Source organism: Rattus norvegicus, chromosome 14 (assembly GCF_021556685.1).
Source record: "Rattus norvegicus strain SHRSP/BbbUtx chromosome 14, alternate assembly SHRSP_T2T, whole genome shotgun sequence".
Lineage (NCBI taxonomy): Eukaryota > Metazoa > Chordata > Mammalia > Rodentia > Muridae > Rattus > Rattus norvegicus.
In genome coordinates, this window is record NC_141547.1 from 2233415 (window position 1) to 2248687 (window position 15273).

The 15273-nt window shown below is 44.0% G+C and overlaps 1 protein-coding gene across 2 annotated transcripts in view; it reads right to left on the minus strand.

Moving 5' to 3' along the window:
• The window catches only part of Ephx4 (epoxide hydrolase 4), a 29688-nt gene that overhangs the window by 13544 nt on the left and 871 nt on the right, over positions 1 to 15273 (minus strand). The window contains exons 1-4 of one of the 2 annotated variants that reach the window (XM_087582390.1): positions 13650 to 13787; positions 13401 to 13486; positions 4277 to 4434; positions 3276 to 3404 (exon numbers count right to left, since the gene is read on the minus strand). In XM_087582390.1, coding sequence (XP_087438516.1) covers positions 3276 to 3404; positions 4277 to 4434; positions 13401 to 13486; positions 13650 to 13787 — 511 coding nt within the window. 2 annotated transcript variants of the gene reach the window in all.

Here is a 15273-nt window from a genome sequence, read left to right on the forward strand (position 1 = left end):
CTTTGCAAGGCAACGATGTTTCAATGTATGGTTCAAATAATTTAGTAAGAGCCATTCAAAGTGCTATAGACGAGCCCCAGATCTCTACATCTTTACTACATCCTTGTTAACCTTTATTAAGTGATTACTCTTTTAGCTTGGCAAAGTATTAGGAAAACCCTCGATTATTTGAAAGGTTATTAAAGCACTCTAGCTTGTCTAGCCAAATCCACATGGCTAGTGAGGTTATGGATCTTAGAGGGGAAACTACTGCTGCCACTTTCCCAGACGAGCTTAATTCCTGACTGCATTCTTTATACCCACAGATAAGCACAGCACTCTTCTCTTACCTTATCAAAGAAGCTTCCTTCTGCAGCAGATGGAGACCATTACAAAAGACCTCAACTAGTCAAAGTGCATAGAACAACTGACGCTCACCCCAAGAGATACATCTGCTGTACAGTTCCTGCACCTAAGGCTCGAGAGATATTAGGGAAGGCAGAGTGGTGGGTAGGAAGATTTTTGAGAGCCACAATGAAGATCAGGACATCTGCTGTGACATTGTACCGTCAAGCTATGACAGGGAAGCCACGCCCATGAGATCTCAACAACACAGGTTCCTGTCTAAACAAGATCTGAACAATACCAACGCCAGTTGCCATCCCAATAGAGTTAGGAGAAATCTCTTGGGGTCCCACCCCTCGATGAAGAGCTGTGACTACTCAGAGAGAATTAGCCTTCTCTAGGGACCAGTCCTCTGATTGGTTATCTAACACCAAGTAGTCAGCCCTAGAAACACAGGCATGGCAACAGTCAACAGACTCAGTGCTTGTTTTATACGTTTATTCATTCCCATGTATGTGTAACAACCACTGCTAAGGAGTAATTAGTCGTGAACTTGGGAGTGGGTGTGGTCATGGGCTGGGTAGAAGGAGAAGATGGGTGTGTAAATACTCGTGCCTTTTCCTAAGACACATTTGTGTGAGGCCAGATCTCTTCTCATACTTCTGTTCTAGGAACATGTTGCGACAGATTGAAGGCAGAAGCAGAGAGAAGCGCCCAGCTGTCTTCTGCTATGCCAGAATTAAAGAGATCTGTAAAACGTGAAATATTCTTTTCACTAAAACCGATTTACTGTAGTTAGCACTTTTGTTTATTCTATTTAGTTTTCATCAAAATGCAGAGCATGTAATTGGTTTTAAAAATGAATGGATATATAAATATATTTTAAATATCCTAATTTTAATTTCCTAAGTAGTGACTACTTATAGATATAACCTAGATAAACAAGTCTCCTCAGGGTCTTTAATAATTTTAAGAGCATAAAGAATCTCTGAGTTCAAACAGTTGAAGATTACCGTTCTAAAGACCTCTTTTGTGTTCAGTCGCTAAAGGACTCAGAAAAGAGGAGAATTAGTTCCTGCCAGGATTTATGATTTTCAAAGCACTGCCACCAGATTTCCTTCCTTATCCCTCTCCAAGTTAAGTGAAATATTGTTCAAAATGAGTAAAATTATATAAGCAAATAGGGAGCTAAATTTTCTTAGATTTTTTTTTCCAGGAAGGTTTAAAATCAAAGTATTATGCTGACAGTGTGGCTCAGTGATAAGTGCCTCACTACCAATTGTAGAGAACAGGGCTTAGTTCACAACACACACACACACACACACACACACACATACACAAACACTCATGCACACACACGTATGCATGCATGCACATACATGCACATACACACACTCATGCACACACATGCACATACACACATGCACATATACATACAGATTCATGCACACACATGCATGCATACACACACATGAACACACACATGCATGCATGCACACATATGCACAGACACAACTCATGCACACACATGCACATATACACACACACTTATGTGCACACATGCATGCATACACATACACATACACACACTCAACACACACATATAAACACACACTCATGCATGCACACACACATTCTAAGAGCTGGGTTAGGTGGAAAATGCCTGTAAACACACACACACACACACACACACATATACATACAGATTCATGCACACACATGCATGCATACACACACATGAACACACACATGCATGCATGCACACATATGCACAGACACAACTCATGCACACACATGCACATATACACACACACTTATGTGCACACATGCATGCATACACATGCACATACACACACTCAACACACACATGCACATATAAACACACACTCATGCATGCACACACACATTCTAAGAGCTGGGTTAGGTGGAAAATGCCTGTAAACACACACACACACACACACACACACACACACACACACACACTCTCTCTCTCTCTCTCTCTCTCTCTCTCTCTAAGAGCTGGGCTAGGTGGAAAATGCCTGTAATCCCAGCACTTGGTGGGTTCAGGTCAGCCTGGGCTACAATGTAAGACACTGTCTGAAAAATAAACCAACAAATTAAGCTAAGATCATGTATCATGTGCCATCTTTGCTTACTTGGTCACATTTATTATATTATTATTATTATTATTATTATTATTATTATTATTATTATTATCATCTATCCATCCTTGAGTCCCAGTCTCAGTGTGTATCTCAGGCTGGCCTTGAACTGCCCGCCCTCCTGTCTTACCTCCCAAGTGCTCAGATTACAGATACGACCACCTACCATACCCAGACTTCACTTAACCTTAAAAGATTATGCTAACCAAATTTTGCTGTTTTGAATCCAAAGTGTCAGTGGCGATGGTGAATTTCAAGGGCCCAACTTAACATTACAAACCCCATTTTGCTTTTGGACTCCATTTTATGATTAACTTGCCCTTAGAATGAACTCAGCTACTGGAGAAATTCCAACGTGTTCAAGAACCATCTCACTCTGGCAACAACCACAATTCCCCTAAACAAACAGCCACTCTACCCCTAGCAACAACTAATCAGTTCTTAGGGGAAAGTACCCAATGTCTCAAAATAGTTTGATTAAGCTAGCAACCATTGTTCATCCTAAGCTGAAATCATTACTAACCAGTGGAAATGCACCAAGCAAATGCCAATCAAAAGTCCCTTACCCTGCTGCAACCATGATAAAAAGGCAAGGCTTGTACCAGCTCAGTACCTTCAACACCCGTGATCCACTGTGTTGGAGAGGTTGGAGTGTCCGAGCTTGAGCTCAAATAAAGACTCTTTCCTTTTGCATACGAGTTGGATTACTGGTGATTTCTGGTGGTCTGTGGGGACCCTGTGACCTGGGGATCACACTGGCAGAAGTGGCTTAATAAAGTTTAAACTCACCTGTAAACACACTTGGATGTGGGAAGTTAATAACAATCAGCTTCATTATCATCTCAGGGTAGCAGACAGCAATCAACCAGGCAATCATGCCTCCCCAGTCATGGCCAATCAGGACACATTTGTTATACCCTATGCCGGAGAAAAACACGTTGACGTCATTGTAAAGAATCAGGAGAAGTCATTATCTCACATAAAACAGTTACATTTCTGAAACTATTTACCGCCATCTTACCAGGTATAAAAATATTTATTGAACAGGGCCTGTAGCTCGGATTCATAATCGCAGTACTTGGATGGCAGAAGTCAGAATCCAAGGCCAGCCTGGCTTACATAAAATAATGTTTCAAGAAAAAAAAAGCTACTGAGTCCGTTATTTCTTGTTTGTACTTTAGATACTGTCCCAAGCGCTGAGAACAGGTGGCTGTTGAGTGCTCGCCCCTAAATGGAACTTTTATGTTAATCCCTCTCCTCCTCCCAAGGCTCAGGAAATATCAAAGATGGGGAGCTGAAAGAATATGAATGCCGTAGGACGGAGAGCTGCCCGGTGGAATGCTGTCTTCTAGACATCGCACAGCACCTGCACTCATGAACACTGCAGCTGTGGGTACCCGCACACAGTCCACCCAGCGAATGTACTTTGGATGTTGTGGCTCATGCGGCTGTACCCATTCTGAAGAGCTACTAGCAACCAGTGCTGGGGCGTGGCTGGCTGGTGGGGCGTGGCTGCTGGTGGGGCGTGGCTGCTGGTGGGCGTGGCTGGCCGCTGGGGAGGCGCTGGCCGCTGGGAGAATCCAATGCTTTCTTCTGAACTCTGAAGATACTTGCTTGCGTACATATTTGTACACACACACACGACACACTCGACACACACGACACACACGACACACACGACACACACGACACACACGACACACGCACACACGCACACACGCACACACGCACACACACACACACACACACACACACACACACACACAACTTTTTTTAAAAGGCAAACCTACCCAAGGAGTCCAAAACATCCTTTATGTCTGCAATTAGACAGTCCAGCTTGTAACTCTCTTGATGAATAGGTGCATCGGACTCTCCGTAACCCCTCAAATCCAGTGCAACGACTCTGTATTCACTTTTAAATTCTCTCAGTTGGTGACGCCAAGAATACCTGAAGGGAAAAGGAAACATTAAGAACATTGGTGTAGGACTGGAGAGATGGCTCAGTGGGTTAAGAGCACCAACTGCTCTTCCAGAGGTCCTGAGTTCAAATCCCAGCAACCACATGGTGGCTCACAACCATCCATAATGAGATCTGATGCCCTCTTCAGTTGTGTCTGAAGACAGCTACAGTATACTTATATATAATAAAAATAAATCATTAAAACCCCCCAAAAAAAATCTTAAAAAAAAAAAAAGAACATTGGTATAGGGAGACAGCTCAGTGGTTGAAACGGCTTCTCAGCTGCAAGCCTGACTACCCAAGCTTGATCTCAAGAATATTATGTGGCAAGAGGAGAAACCCATTCCCACATTTTCTCTCTCCCCTCCACACACGTCACACACGTGCACACACACAAACATAACTAAATGTTGACTAATTTCAAGAATAGCATTAGAGAGGCACTGTACTCCTAATTACCTTGGACATTGACAGGAACTAGCTTACCCAGAGACCTGAGGCCATTCTGATTGGTCAACATAGTGACATGCCACCTCAAAACCAAACAACAAACCAGAAAAGCTAAGGCTTCCCAAGTGAAAAACTACCAGAAAATATTCTTTTAAAAACTAGGTAGGGGCTGGAGAGATGGCTCGGTGGTTAAAAGCATAGGGTGCTCTTCCGGAGGACCTGGGTGCTGTTCTCAGTACCCACATGGTGGCTCTTAACTCTTGTTCCAGGGATCTAACACTCCTTTCTTGCCTCTATGGACATCGGGCGCTCATGTGGTACACAGATTGACATGCAGGCAAAACAGCCATACAGACAAAATTAATTAATTTTATATTAATTAACTGCCCGTAACTACAGGTCCAAGAAGTCTGACCCCCTCTTCTGGCTTCGGTGGACACTGCAAACATATTTCACCCATATATACCTATACACATAAAATTAAATAAATAAAATATTTTTAAAAAGAAGCCCGCGGTCATCCTCAGCTACATAGTGAGCTCTGGTTACCCGGGTCCCTGTCTCAAAAATAGCAACAACAATGAAAAATCTCTTATTAGAAAAAAGCTATATGTGTGTGTTATGGCTGGAAAAAGAGCCCTGTGATGTCGCCATTAGGAGCTCATCTCCCTGTCCTGTCTCCAGAAATTCCTAACATGGGGCCAGTCGAACAGAGCTCAGCATTTTGTTTTTGTTTTTAGTAATTTCGACAGTTGAAATTCTGGTTTGGAAGAGTCTGCAGACTGAAACTAAGTCTCAAAGAATCCAACAGAATAATAAGGTAAGGCAATGTGTGAGGGCTGGCGCTCTTGTGTTTGAGAGCATCCGCTGCTCTTGCAGAGGACCTGCTTGGTTCCCAGCACCCACATTGGGCAGCTGGCGGCTGTCTGTAACTCTAGCTCCGGGGGTTATGATATCCCTGCTGGCCAGCCAGCCCTCACACTTCATGAGAAGGCCACGGAACTAACTAATTAAAAACACAGAGACTTAGGGCATTTTCTTCCTCAAATAAGCAAACCTATTTTGGGTATAACAAAGAAAGATACCAAATTTTCGGGGTGACCGACTCATATTGTAGGGCTCCAAAAAGCATCTGCAGGCACCGTGACATTACTCCATTGAGAAACTATACGTTTGGAGTGCGGTAGTGGAGCACACACAGGAGTGTCAGATCGTCACTCGGCAGAGGAAGGACACGCCAATGTGGATTGACAATGCAGTAAGACAGAGGATAGAAACATTGCCAGGAAAGGTGTCAGATGCAGACCTAATTATGACTGGCAAACTGCCTCGGGTCCACCCTCCACCAAAAGCACTTCTGATTAATAAGAGTTTCCTGTTTCATCTTCGATAAGTAGTGTCTTTGGCCAGGTCATGATATCCTCATGTAAATGTGTGTGAATATGTAGAGGTCAGAGGACAACCTTGGGCTTCAGCCTCCTAGCCTTTGTTCACCTGTCAGGCTGTCTTCCTTGTTTGTGTATCGCACACACCAATACAGCTCCCCCCTTGAATGTCCAGGGACTCTCCTGTCTCCGTTTCCCATCTCCTCCTGGGGGGAGGGTGCTGTGGTCACAGACACGCTATGTGTTCAGCCTTTTGTGCTGGGGATTTGAACTGAGTTCTTCTGCTCACAGAGCCTGTACTTTTCACCCACTGAGACATCTCCAAGCCACGGTTTTGTCTGTGCACTGTACTGAATGATGTAGTTTCCATAAGGGTTCTCCTCTGCCGGCTTTACAAATCTTTTGTTTGTTTTTTTTTCTTTAAAGTTTATTCAATACAACATAATCTTCAACTTCACTGAGGCGGCTGACCTTGTTCCATGACCGACCAAAACCGTTTCTAAACTGGAATTTGGTTGCTCAGCCAGCCTCAGCCTCACTTTGTCAGCTCCAGGGGGCACAGTACTACTTCTGTAGGCATCTCTGCCTGCCTCCCCTCTTGTGAATCTTACAGGTCGCTCACCCTCAGGACCTTTGAGCTGAGGCCTGCCACTCTCAGGACGGCCTCGGTGCAGGGTGGCAAGAACGATCTCTGGAGGCAGGTGCAGGTAATCTTAGAGATATTGGATGCCCTATGGTACCAGTAGAAATGTCTCCAAGCAAACTGCCCCTTCATGTAGCCTCAAAACCTGAGAGACTGCATGGCCTTCATGACAAGAAGATTGGGCACATTCTTGTCTGCCAGCTCAGGTGTTTGGGCATGTGGACATCTTTTTTTTGGCAACCATCATGCCTTCCTTAAAAAGGATTTCATAGATGGCAATCCAATTCTTCTTAAGCATCAACATTATGGCGGCTGCAGGGTCCGAGGCAGAGGCTCCTGGGAAGGGAGGGGCGTGTGCAGCGCGGCGTCTCTTCCGGCTTTACAATTTTTAGTGGATGTTTCTTGTATTTGTATCTGAAGTCCAATTCACCCCTCTTCATCATTCATTATGCCCAATAATCAATAAAGCTCTGCCTCTTGGGTATTTGAATAATCACGAATCCTGCTTATTCTGAAATGCCTATTCCAGGAAATGTCAACTCTCCCTTTGTTTAAAAAACTTGGGGCTGGGGATTTAGCTCAGTGGTAGAGCGCTTACCTAGGAAGCGCAAGGCCCTGGGTTCGGTCCCCAGCTCCGAAAAAAAGAACCAAAAAAAATAAATAAATAAATAAAATAACTTGATGTGACCACCTTGCCATGATTACATTGCTGTGACCGCCTTGCCCCATGTCTTTGTTTCAGGAGGTTGTTGTGACCAACTTAAAATGTTTATATTCTGCTCCTGTAATGCCACCCATTTGCCTGCCAAATCTCGACTCGGAAACTCTACTTCTGAGCTATACAACCCCTTATCTTCTTCATGCCCAGTACTGATCTCTTGAACTTCATGTTGGGGGGGACAGACCATGTACACAAATAAAAGTAAAAGTTTGCTTTAATTTGGCCGTGATTTGTGTTGGTAGTCTTTCACCTCCCATCTGTGGAATTAACATTTGGAGGCCTCCAGCGAGATCAATTCCCCAACCTAAATTTGGAAGTTGGACCCTTCCCTCTGAACTTCTGGGGATGGAGCCTCTCCCTAAAGTGGCTTGGCACATTCCAGGACCCTGGAACATGCAAGCTTTCAGTGTGGCAGACTGCCTAAGCCCATGGCTGAATCAGTAGCATCTGACAGACATGTGTGTGTGTGTGTGTGTGTGTGTGTGTGTGTGTGTGTGTGTTATGCATATATCATATGGTGTATAGCAGTGTGGAATTCAGTAGAGAATTTGTTGCTAAGGATCCTTTCTCTTTTGCTGAGAAGTCTCACCTTTCAATGGCTAGGTGAGAGGGAGGATTGGAGCAATTAACTTTTATTGAAGTAGGAAAAGAAAGTGTCACACTCACCCAAAGAAGGAAAATGTTTACACAAGCAAATACGCATAGATACAGATAAGCTCATACACTCATTTACATTTTCATTCTCATTTACACATTAACACATTCACATTTTTGTTGGGCCCAATCACTTTTTTATCCATTCCACAAGTATTCATGCATACTTGCATATATTTACATATATGTGTAAGTATATATATGTATATAAGTATAGATATACATACATATGTATACATGTGTATACACACAGCTTAAAGATTTACTTTTAATTGAGTGTGTGTATGTGTGTGAGTGTGTATGTGTGTGTGAGTGCCTGTGTGTGTGTGTGTGTGTGTGTGTGTGTGTGTGTGTGTTCAGGTGTCTATGGAGTCCAGAAAAGGATTTCTGACCCCTTAGAGCTGGAGTTACAGGTGGTTATGAGCTCTCCGACATGGGTGCTGGGAACTGAACTCAGGTCCTCTGTAAGAGCAGCAGGTGCTCTGAACTTCTGAGCCATCTCCACAGCCCCTAGCTTGGTTTGTTTGTTTGCAGACAGGGTCTCCCCCTAGCCCACTAGCTAGGCTGGATGGCCATTGAACCCATGACCTGTGTGTGTGCCTCTGCACGCCTGGGGTTCTAAGTGTACTGCCTGGCTCTTTTTCATGGGTCCTGGGGCTTGAAGTTAGGTTTCAGGCTCATAAAGAAAGTACCCACTCAGCGCCTCCCAGACTGTAAAGAATAATTTTAAATATCCTTATTCTGGAATTCATACATAGTGACACATTTGGCTCATATTCCAGCCATAAACTAAAGCAGAAATGGCTGCTGTAACAAAAGAAACCTTGCCCCTGTCACACATCACAGAAACAACCCTTACCACACAGAAACAAGACTATTTTTTTTTTTTTTTGGTTCTTTTTTTTCCGGAGCTGGGGACCGAACCCAGGGCCTTGCAGCTTCCTAGGTAAGCGCTCTACCACTGAGCTAAATCCCCAGCCCCGACTATTTTTATACTATGGTGGTTTTCGTTTTTTGTTTTGTTTTGTTTTGTTTTGTTTTGTTTTGTTTTTGTTTCTTTTCTTTTCTTTCCCTTTTCCTTTCCCTTTTCTTCTTCCTTTCTTTCTTTCTTCCTTCCTTTCTCTCTTTCCTTCTTTCTTTCTTTCTTCCTTTCTTTCTTTCTTTCTTTCTTTCTTTCTTTCTTTCTTTCTTTTTTTTTACAGTGGTTTTGTTGTTTTCCTGAAATGGGATCCTCATGTTAGCAGCCCAGGTAGGGTATGCCTAGCCGGCCTCAGATTCCTTTGTCTTGGCCTCCCCATGCTGGGATCACGGGCATATACCATCATGCCTGTCTTTTCTGACAGTTTCAGACAATAGCCGAGATCACACAGGAAAACAAAGAAAAAGACAACCTCTTCCCTTATTATTTCTGTTAAAATACCCCAGGATCCTGGTTTCCCAGGCAGGACACTTCGAGGTGTGGAGCATCCTGTCTGTCCTCTTCTGGAAGGGTGACACTGCTGTGGCCTCTGTGCTGAGCTCAGGATGAGGAGGCCCTGCCTGTGAGTGTTGACGCAAACATTCCAGGCAGCTGGAGATGGAGGCGGACTCCCAGAAATTGCCTGGGTCAGCTTGAAATATTTTTAAAAGAGATGCAAATTGAGGTAGAGGGAGAGGGAAAAAAAAAAAAAAAGACCATCCTTTGACAAACAGCCGTATTTTGGGCTGATTTAGCTAAAGTTCCCACAGATGGCATTATCTTCTCTAAGGCTTCCTTTGGATTCGAGGCGGCAGATGCAGATTTTACTGCTTTGGTGCCCTGCGGGATAGCACAGGTTAACCATTGACGCTTCTCAGCGGTCTCGGCGAACACTGGTAAATCTACACACTACACTATATGGTGCTTCCGGGTCTTAAAATTACTGTAAAGTGCTCATTTCTTTTTCTTTTCTTTACTTTCGTGTCTGTGTGGTTGTCTGCAATGTATGTGTGGGAGCCTGCAGAGACCAGAGGGAGGTTGCATTCCCTGGCCCTCACACCTGAGCAGCGGCTGCTTTACCCACTGAGACATCTTCCCAGGCCTCTAAGGGACAGATTTTGAGTATTTGCTGGGGCCCTACGAAGGGACTTTGATTCTATTCTCACAACGTCTCTGAGGCAGGAATATTGTGAGTGATACATAGGGTCCTTGTTCTGTTTGGCTTTTCTTTCATTGTAATACAACATTTGGACCCTGGTGACTTGGCAAGGAAATGGTTTATTTCATCTTATGGTTCCAGTCTACCACCGAGGGAAATCAGGGCAGGAACTGAAGCAGAAACCTTGGAGCAAGGCTCATTCCCTCTCATATAGTCGGCTGGCTTTCTTATCTAGTCTAGGCCCATCTGCCTAGGGATGGTAGGCCCACAGTGGGCTGGGACCTCCCACCTATCTCAATTAGCAGTCAAGAAAATGCCTCGCAGCTGTGTGAGGCTAATTGGATCTGAACAATTTTTGAGTTGAGGCTCCCTCTTTTTTTGAGTTGACAACAATAGCAACGAGGACATTCTTTCAGTCACAGGTAGACTCATTGCCTTTGCTACTCTGGGCAAATGTGATTAATGCTTTGGAATAACATATAATAGTAAGTGCCCATGCCATGCAGTATCTACGAGGTGAGTCTCTCTGCATGGTGCAAACTGCACTGGGAGTTTTTCCTCCTTAATTAGGTTGTCTCTAGATGGAAGAACAGACGACGATGTTTATCCAGGCAGCTAAATCCTTAAGTAAGAAAGTCTTCTCAGGAAGAGATACCTATAGGCTTCTTGCCCTATTGAAATCAGGTAATGAATAGTACTTTGCCACCTTGCGTTCTTCCACACCGACCTCGAGGACATTAACATTCTCAAGGCGTTTGTCCACTGAGTTGCTTTCATTCATAAAATAATGACTAAATTGTGTAAAGCTAATATTCCTTGTATTTTTCACAGGGCTAGGGGCATTTGAGGTTGCGAGAGCAATCTGGCTGGGACACGGAGTCACCTCTTTTGTCACTGGCTGGGGGGCATCTATCTGCTTCCTTCTGAAGCTTCATGCTGGGTAGAAGAGACAAACCTCCCCCAACGGAGGAGGGCTTTTCCTCAGTCTGTGGTATGTGGGAAGCTGTGCATCCTGGCTAGAACCTCCAAACAAGCTCTCAGAGCTACCTGCACCTTAAAATCAGGACTTTGGGTGACGCAAAGTCTTTAAGGCTCCAAAGAAGGTGAAGAATTTGTAATAGTAGAAACTCTAGATTCAAACGTTAAGCCAATAGTCTACTTTTGAATCACCCCAGAGAATGTCCCTTTTCATCTATTCCCTAACATAATCTGCCATTAAAAAAGAATTCCTTTTCACCCCAGCATCTTCTATCGCTTTCCAGCATGCTACATTTTCTTAAGAGTTGGACGTTAATTCCATCTGTTTTTACTTGGGTCCCTTGGGAGCGACAGAAAACCAGCGCTGTTTCCCTCCATTACTGCCGTCACCTGGGTAAATACCCTTTCGTTCATGCACGGAAGCAATTTGCCAAAATGATCGTATTAGGACTAAGGCTTTAAACATCATGTCATGACATCAGGGCTCTTATATGTGATATTAACAACACAGCCCAGCAAAGCACTCACGGGAGTTAACCAATCTCCTCTTCCCCTTTTCCTTCTGTCACACGAGGATATGTTAGTCCTCTGAAGGACAAAGCAACCAGACAGCATTTTGAAAACAGGGCCTAGGCCCTTACAGACACCGAATCTCTCCAAGGGCTTAATCTTGAGCATCTTGGCCTCTAGAACTGTGAGAAGGAAATTTCTGTCCCGGTATTTTATTCTAACCACACAAATAGGCTCACATGGTAACCGCTGTGAATTTTTGGCTATAGGCTTTCTTTTTTACTTGTTAAAACACTTATGCCTTCAACAGAGCCTACATTCACATGCACTCCCTCTCTCTGCTCTGAGTGACAAAGCCCCCTGCTGCGTACTCCAAGGTTGCCTTTGTTCAGACTCTCTCTCACCCAGGGCTGTCTTTTATCCACAACACTCTAGAGGGAATGCTTTATAACTCAAAATTTCAGAATATTGAAACATTAAAAGACTCTTTTAATCCTCACTGGAAAAAGCAGAGTTAGGGGTGGTGGTGAACACCAGTAACCCTAGCACTTGGGAGGCCGAGGGACTGGGGTATGAGTTCGAGGCCAGTGTGGTGCTTTGGATAGTCTGGCCCTAAAGGCTCTAGTGTTTGAATGCTTGGCCATAGGGAGTGGCACTATTAGGAGGTGAGACCTTGCTAGAGGATGTATGTCACTATGGAGGTGGGCTTTGGGCCTAAGCCCAGTGGGACACACAGTCTTTTCCTGTGGTCTGCGGCTCCTCCAACACCATGTCTGCCTGGACTCTGTCATGCTTCTACCTTGATGATAATGGACTAAACCTCTGAAACTGTAAGCCAGCCCCAATTAAATGTCCTTTATAAGAGTTGCCTTGGTCATGATGTCTCTTCACAGCAACAAAGCCCAAACTGAGACAGCCAGCCTGAGCTACACAACAACAGCCAACCTGGGCTACACAGCAACATCCAGCCCTGAGAAGTTAGGATGGTCATCTAAGTATGAATGCTTTTAGATTAGGAGAGAAACTATTGCTGTGAGCAGGAGCATTCAGGAGTTATCGCCCTGGGAAACGATCTACCGTTTTGAGAAAGGGATTCTATGGAAAGCTATATGCTTAGAATGTTTGCCCCTGTAAAACTATGACATTTAACTGCGGTTATAATAGTGTTAGGTCATGAGGGATCTGACCTCATGGGATGAACCTCGAATTTACCCTCTGTTGCTTTCTTGCCTTGCTACCCTCTCCATATGATGATCCAACATGGCAGCCCCCACCCGATCTTGATCTTGGACATCCCAGCCTCTGGAACTAAGCAAAATAAACCAAAACCAACCAACCAACCAACCAACCAAAACAACAACAACAAAAACACCACCACCACCAACAACAACAACAACAACAACCAAACAATCCTATTTCTTTACAACAGCATCACATGAACTAAGCCAGAATGTTAAGTGTTAATGCAAAAGAAACAAGTTAGTTGGTAATTTTACCAGAATTCTGGAAATCCATGAAGCAGCAGCATGAGGGGTTTGCCCCTCTCTCCAGCAGCAACATAGTGAAATCTTAACCCCGAGTCCTGAAATTGGAAGGATATGGAGTATGTGATCATGGGCATCATTAGACTAAGACATTTAGTATTTCCCTGTCACTAAAAGCATTCTCACTTGAATTACTTTAACATCGAGAAATAAATATTAGCTGAACAACATATCATCGATAGAATAAACAGACCAATTCACCTTGGGCGATCCCTTTAGAATACCCCTCTTACTTGCTCTGCTACAAGGTCTGTGTATATAGTTTTGAGCTTCTGAAGCAATGTTACAATGTAGCTTTCGTCTCAGTGAGGTGTCACTTTCATCCCCTGCAGGATACATAAATAATTCCAATCTGAATTTCAATGTTGCTAAGTCTACCTCACATTTTTTTTTCTCAGTTGCCTGCCCGTCAAGAGCTGCGGCATCACTTATGTAATTCACACCCCCTTCTCTTATTTTTAGGCATCTCCTTCCCACTCTGTGATCTCAAGTGTTTCATATATACTCTCCTTTGCTGCCTGTTCCCTCTGTCACATCTGTGTTTCTAACAGTGGAGTGGACAAGTGCCCAAGAGTTCACCCCCAGGAAAGGACCAGGAGCAAGGGATGAGTCCTGCGGACACCAAGGATATGGGAGCATAGTCAAGGAAGGAAAAGAGAAAAGCAAAATTCCTGGAACTATGAAAGACAGAGCCTGGACTTTGTTTCCAGCCTTTAGATGTGAGCGTCTGGCGTGTCATTTCCCTCAACTCTATCACCTTAGTTTAGAAAATGGGGCCTAAGGGCTAAGGCTGCAGAGCAGCAGCAGGGTGCTTGCCTTTCAAGCATGAGATCCTAATTTCAATCCCCAGCACTGCCATCCCTTCCCCTAAATGATGCCCAAGGCATGAAGGTCATTGGGAGGGCTAAGGATGTAACTCAGTGATAGAGCATTTGCCTGACTCGGCCAATACGACGACCTCCAGCATCACTAAACAAACAGATGTTAAGAAGAATGAAGTAAAAGGAAAAAAGAAGAATGAAGTATCTAGGTGACTAGAGTCACCACTGTGTCAACTTCTTTGTTCTGCTTCTGGGGAAAAGAAAGGCATTCTGAGGATCTCAGGAAGAGTCAGAAGCTGTGTTTCATCCTTACAGACTTAACAAATATGACTATGCTGTTACCTTTAAAAAATTATTTTAGTGGTAGTGAGTCTTGGGAGAATGAAATGCTATGGCCACCAGACTGGGTTTAATAAAGATTTTACCGCACTGGGTATATGCCAGGTCGATAATTAGTATGAATTACACTAAATTATAAGTCCGTTGGCCTATGTTTTCTTTTCCTTTGTGGTTTCTTCTTCTTCTTCTTCTTCTTCTTCTTCTTCTTCTTCTTCTTCTTCTTCTTCTTCTTCTTCTTCTTCTTCTTCTTCTTCTTCTCCTTCTCCTTCTCCTTCTCCTTCTCCTTCTCCTTCTCCTTCTCCTTCTCCTTCTCCTTCTCCTTCTCCTTCTCCTCCTTCTCCTTCTCCTTCTCCTTCTCCTTCTTCCTCTTCCTCTTCCTCTTTTTCTCCTTCTCTCCCCCTCCCCCCACCCCTCCTCCTCCTCCTCCCCTAATTCTAATTCTTCTAATTCTTGTAATTCTTCTCGAAACATGAACGAACGTACTTAACTCTTACATCAGTTTCAGGCTCCTCTTGCCTTTCTGAATCCCAGTTGCTGGGGAGTTTAGCTGCTTATAAAACGTCAGAACTCAGTAACACAAATATCTCCTCTTATGCCGCTTTGAAAGGCTTGTGAGTCAGACTGCAGGTCGTATCACAAACACTGTATCACTCCACCACCTGGCA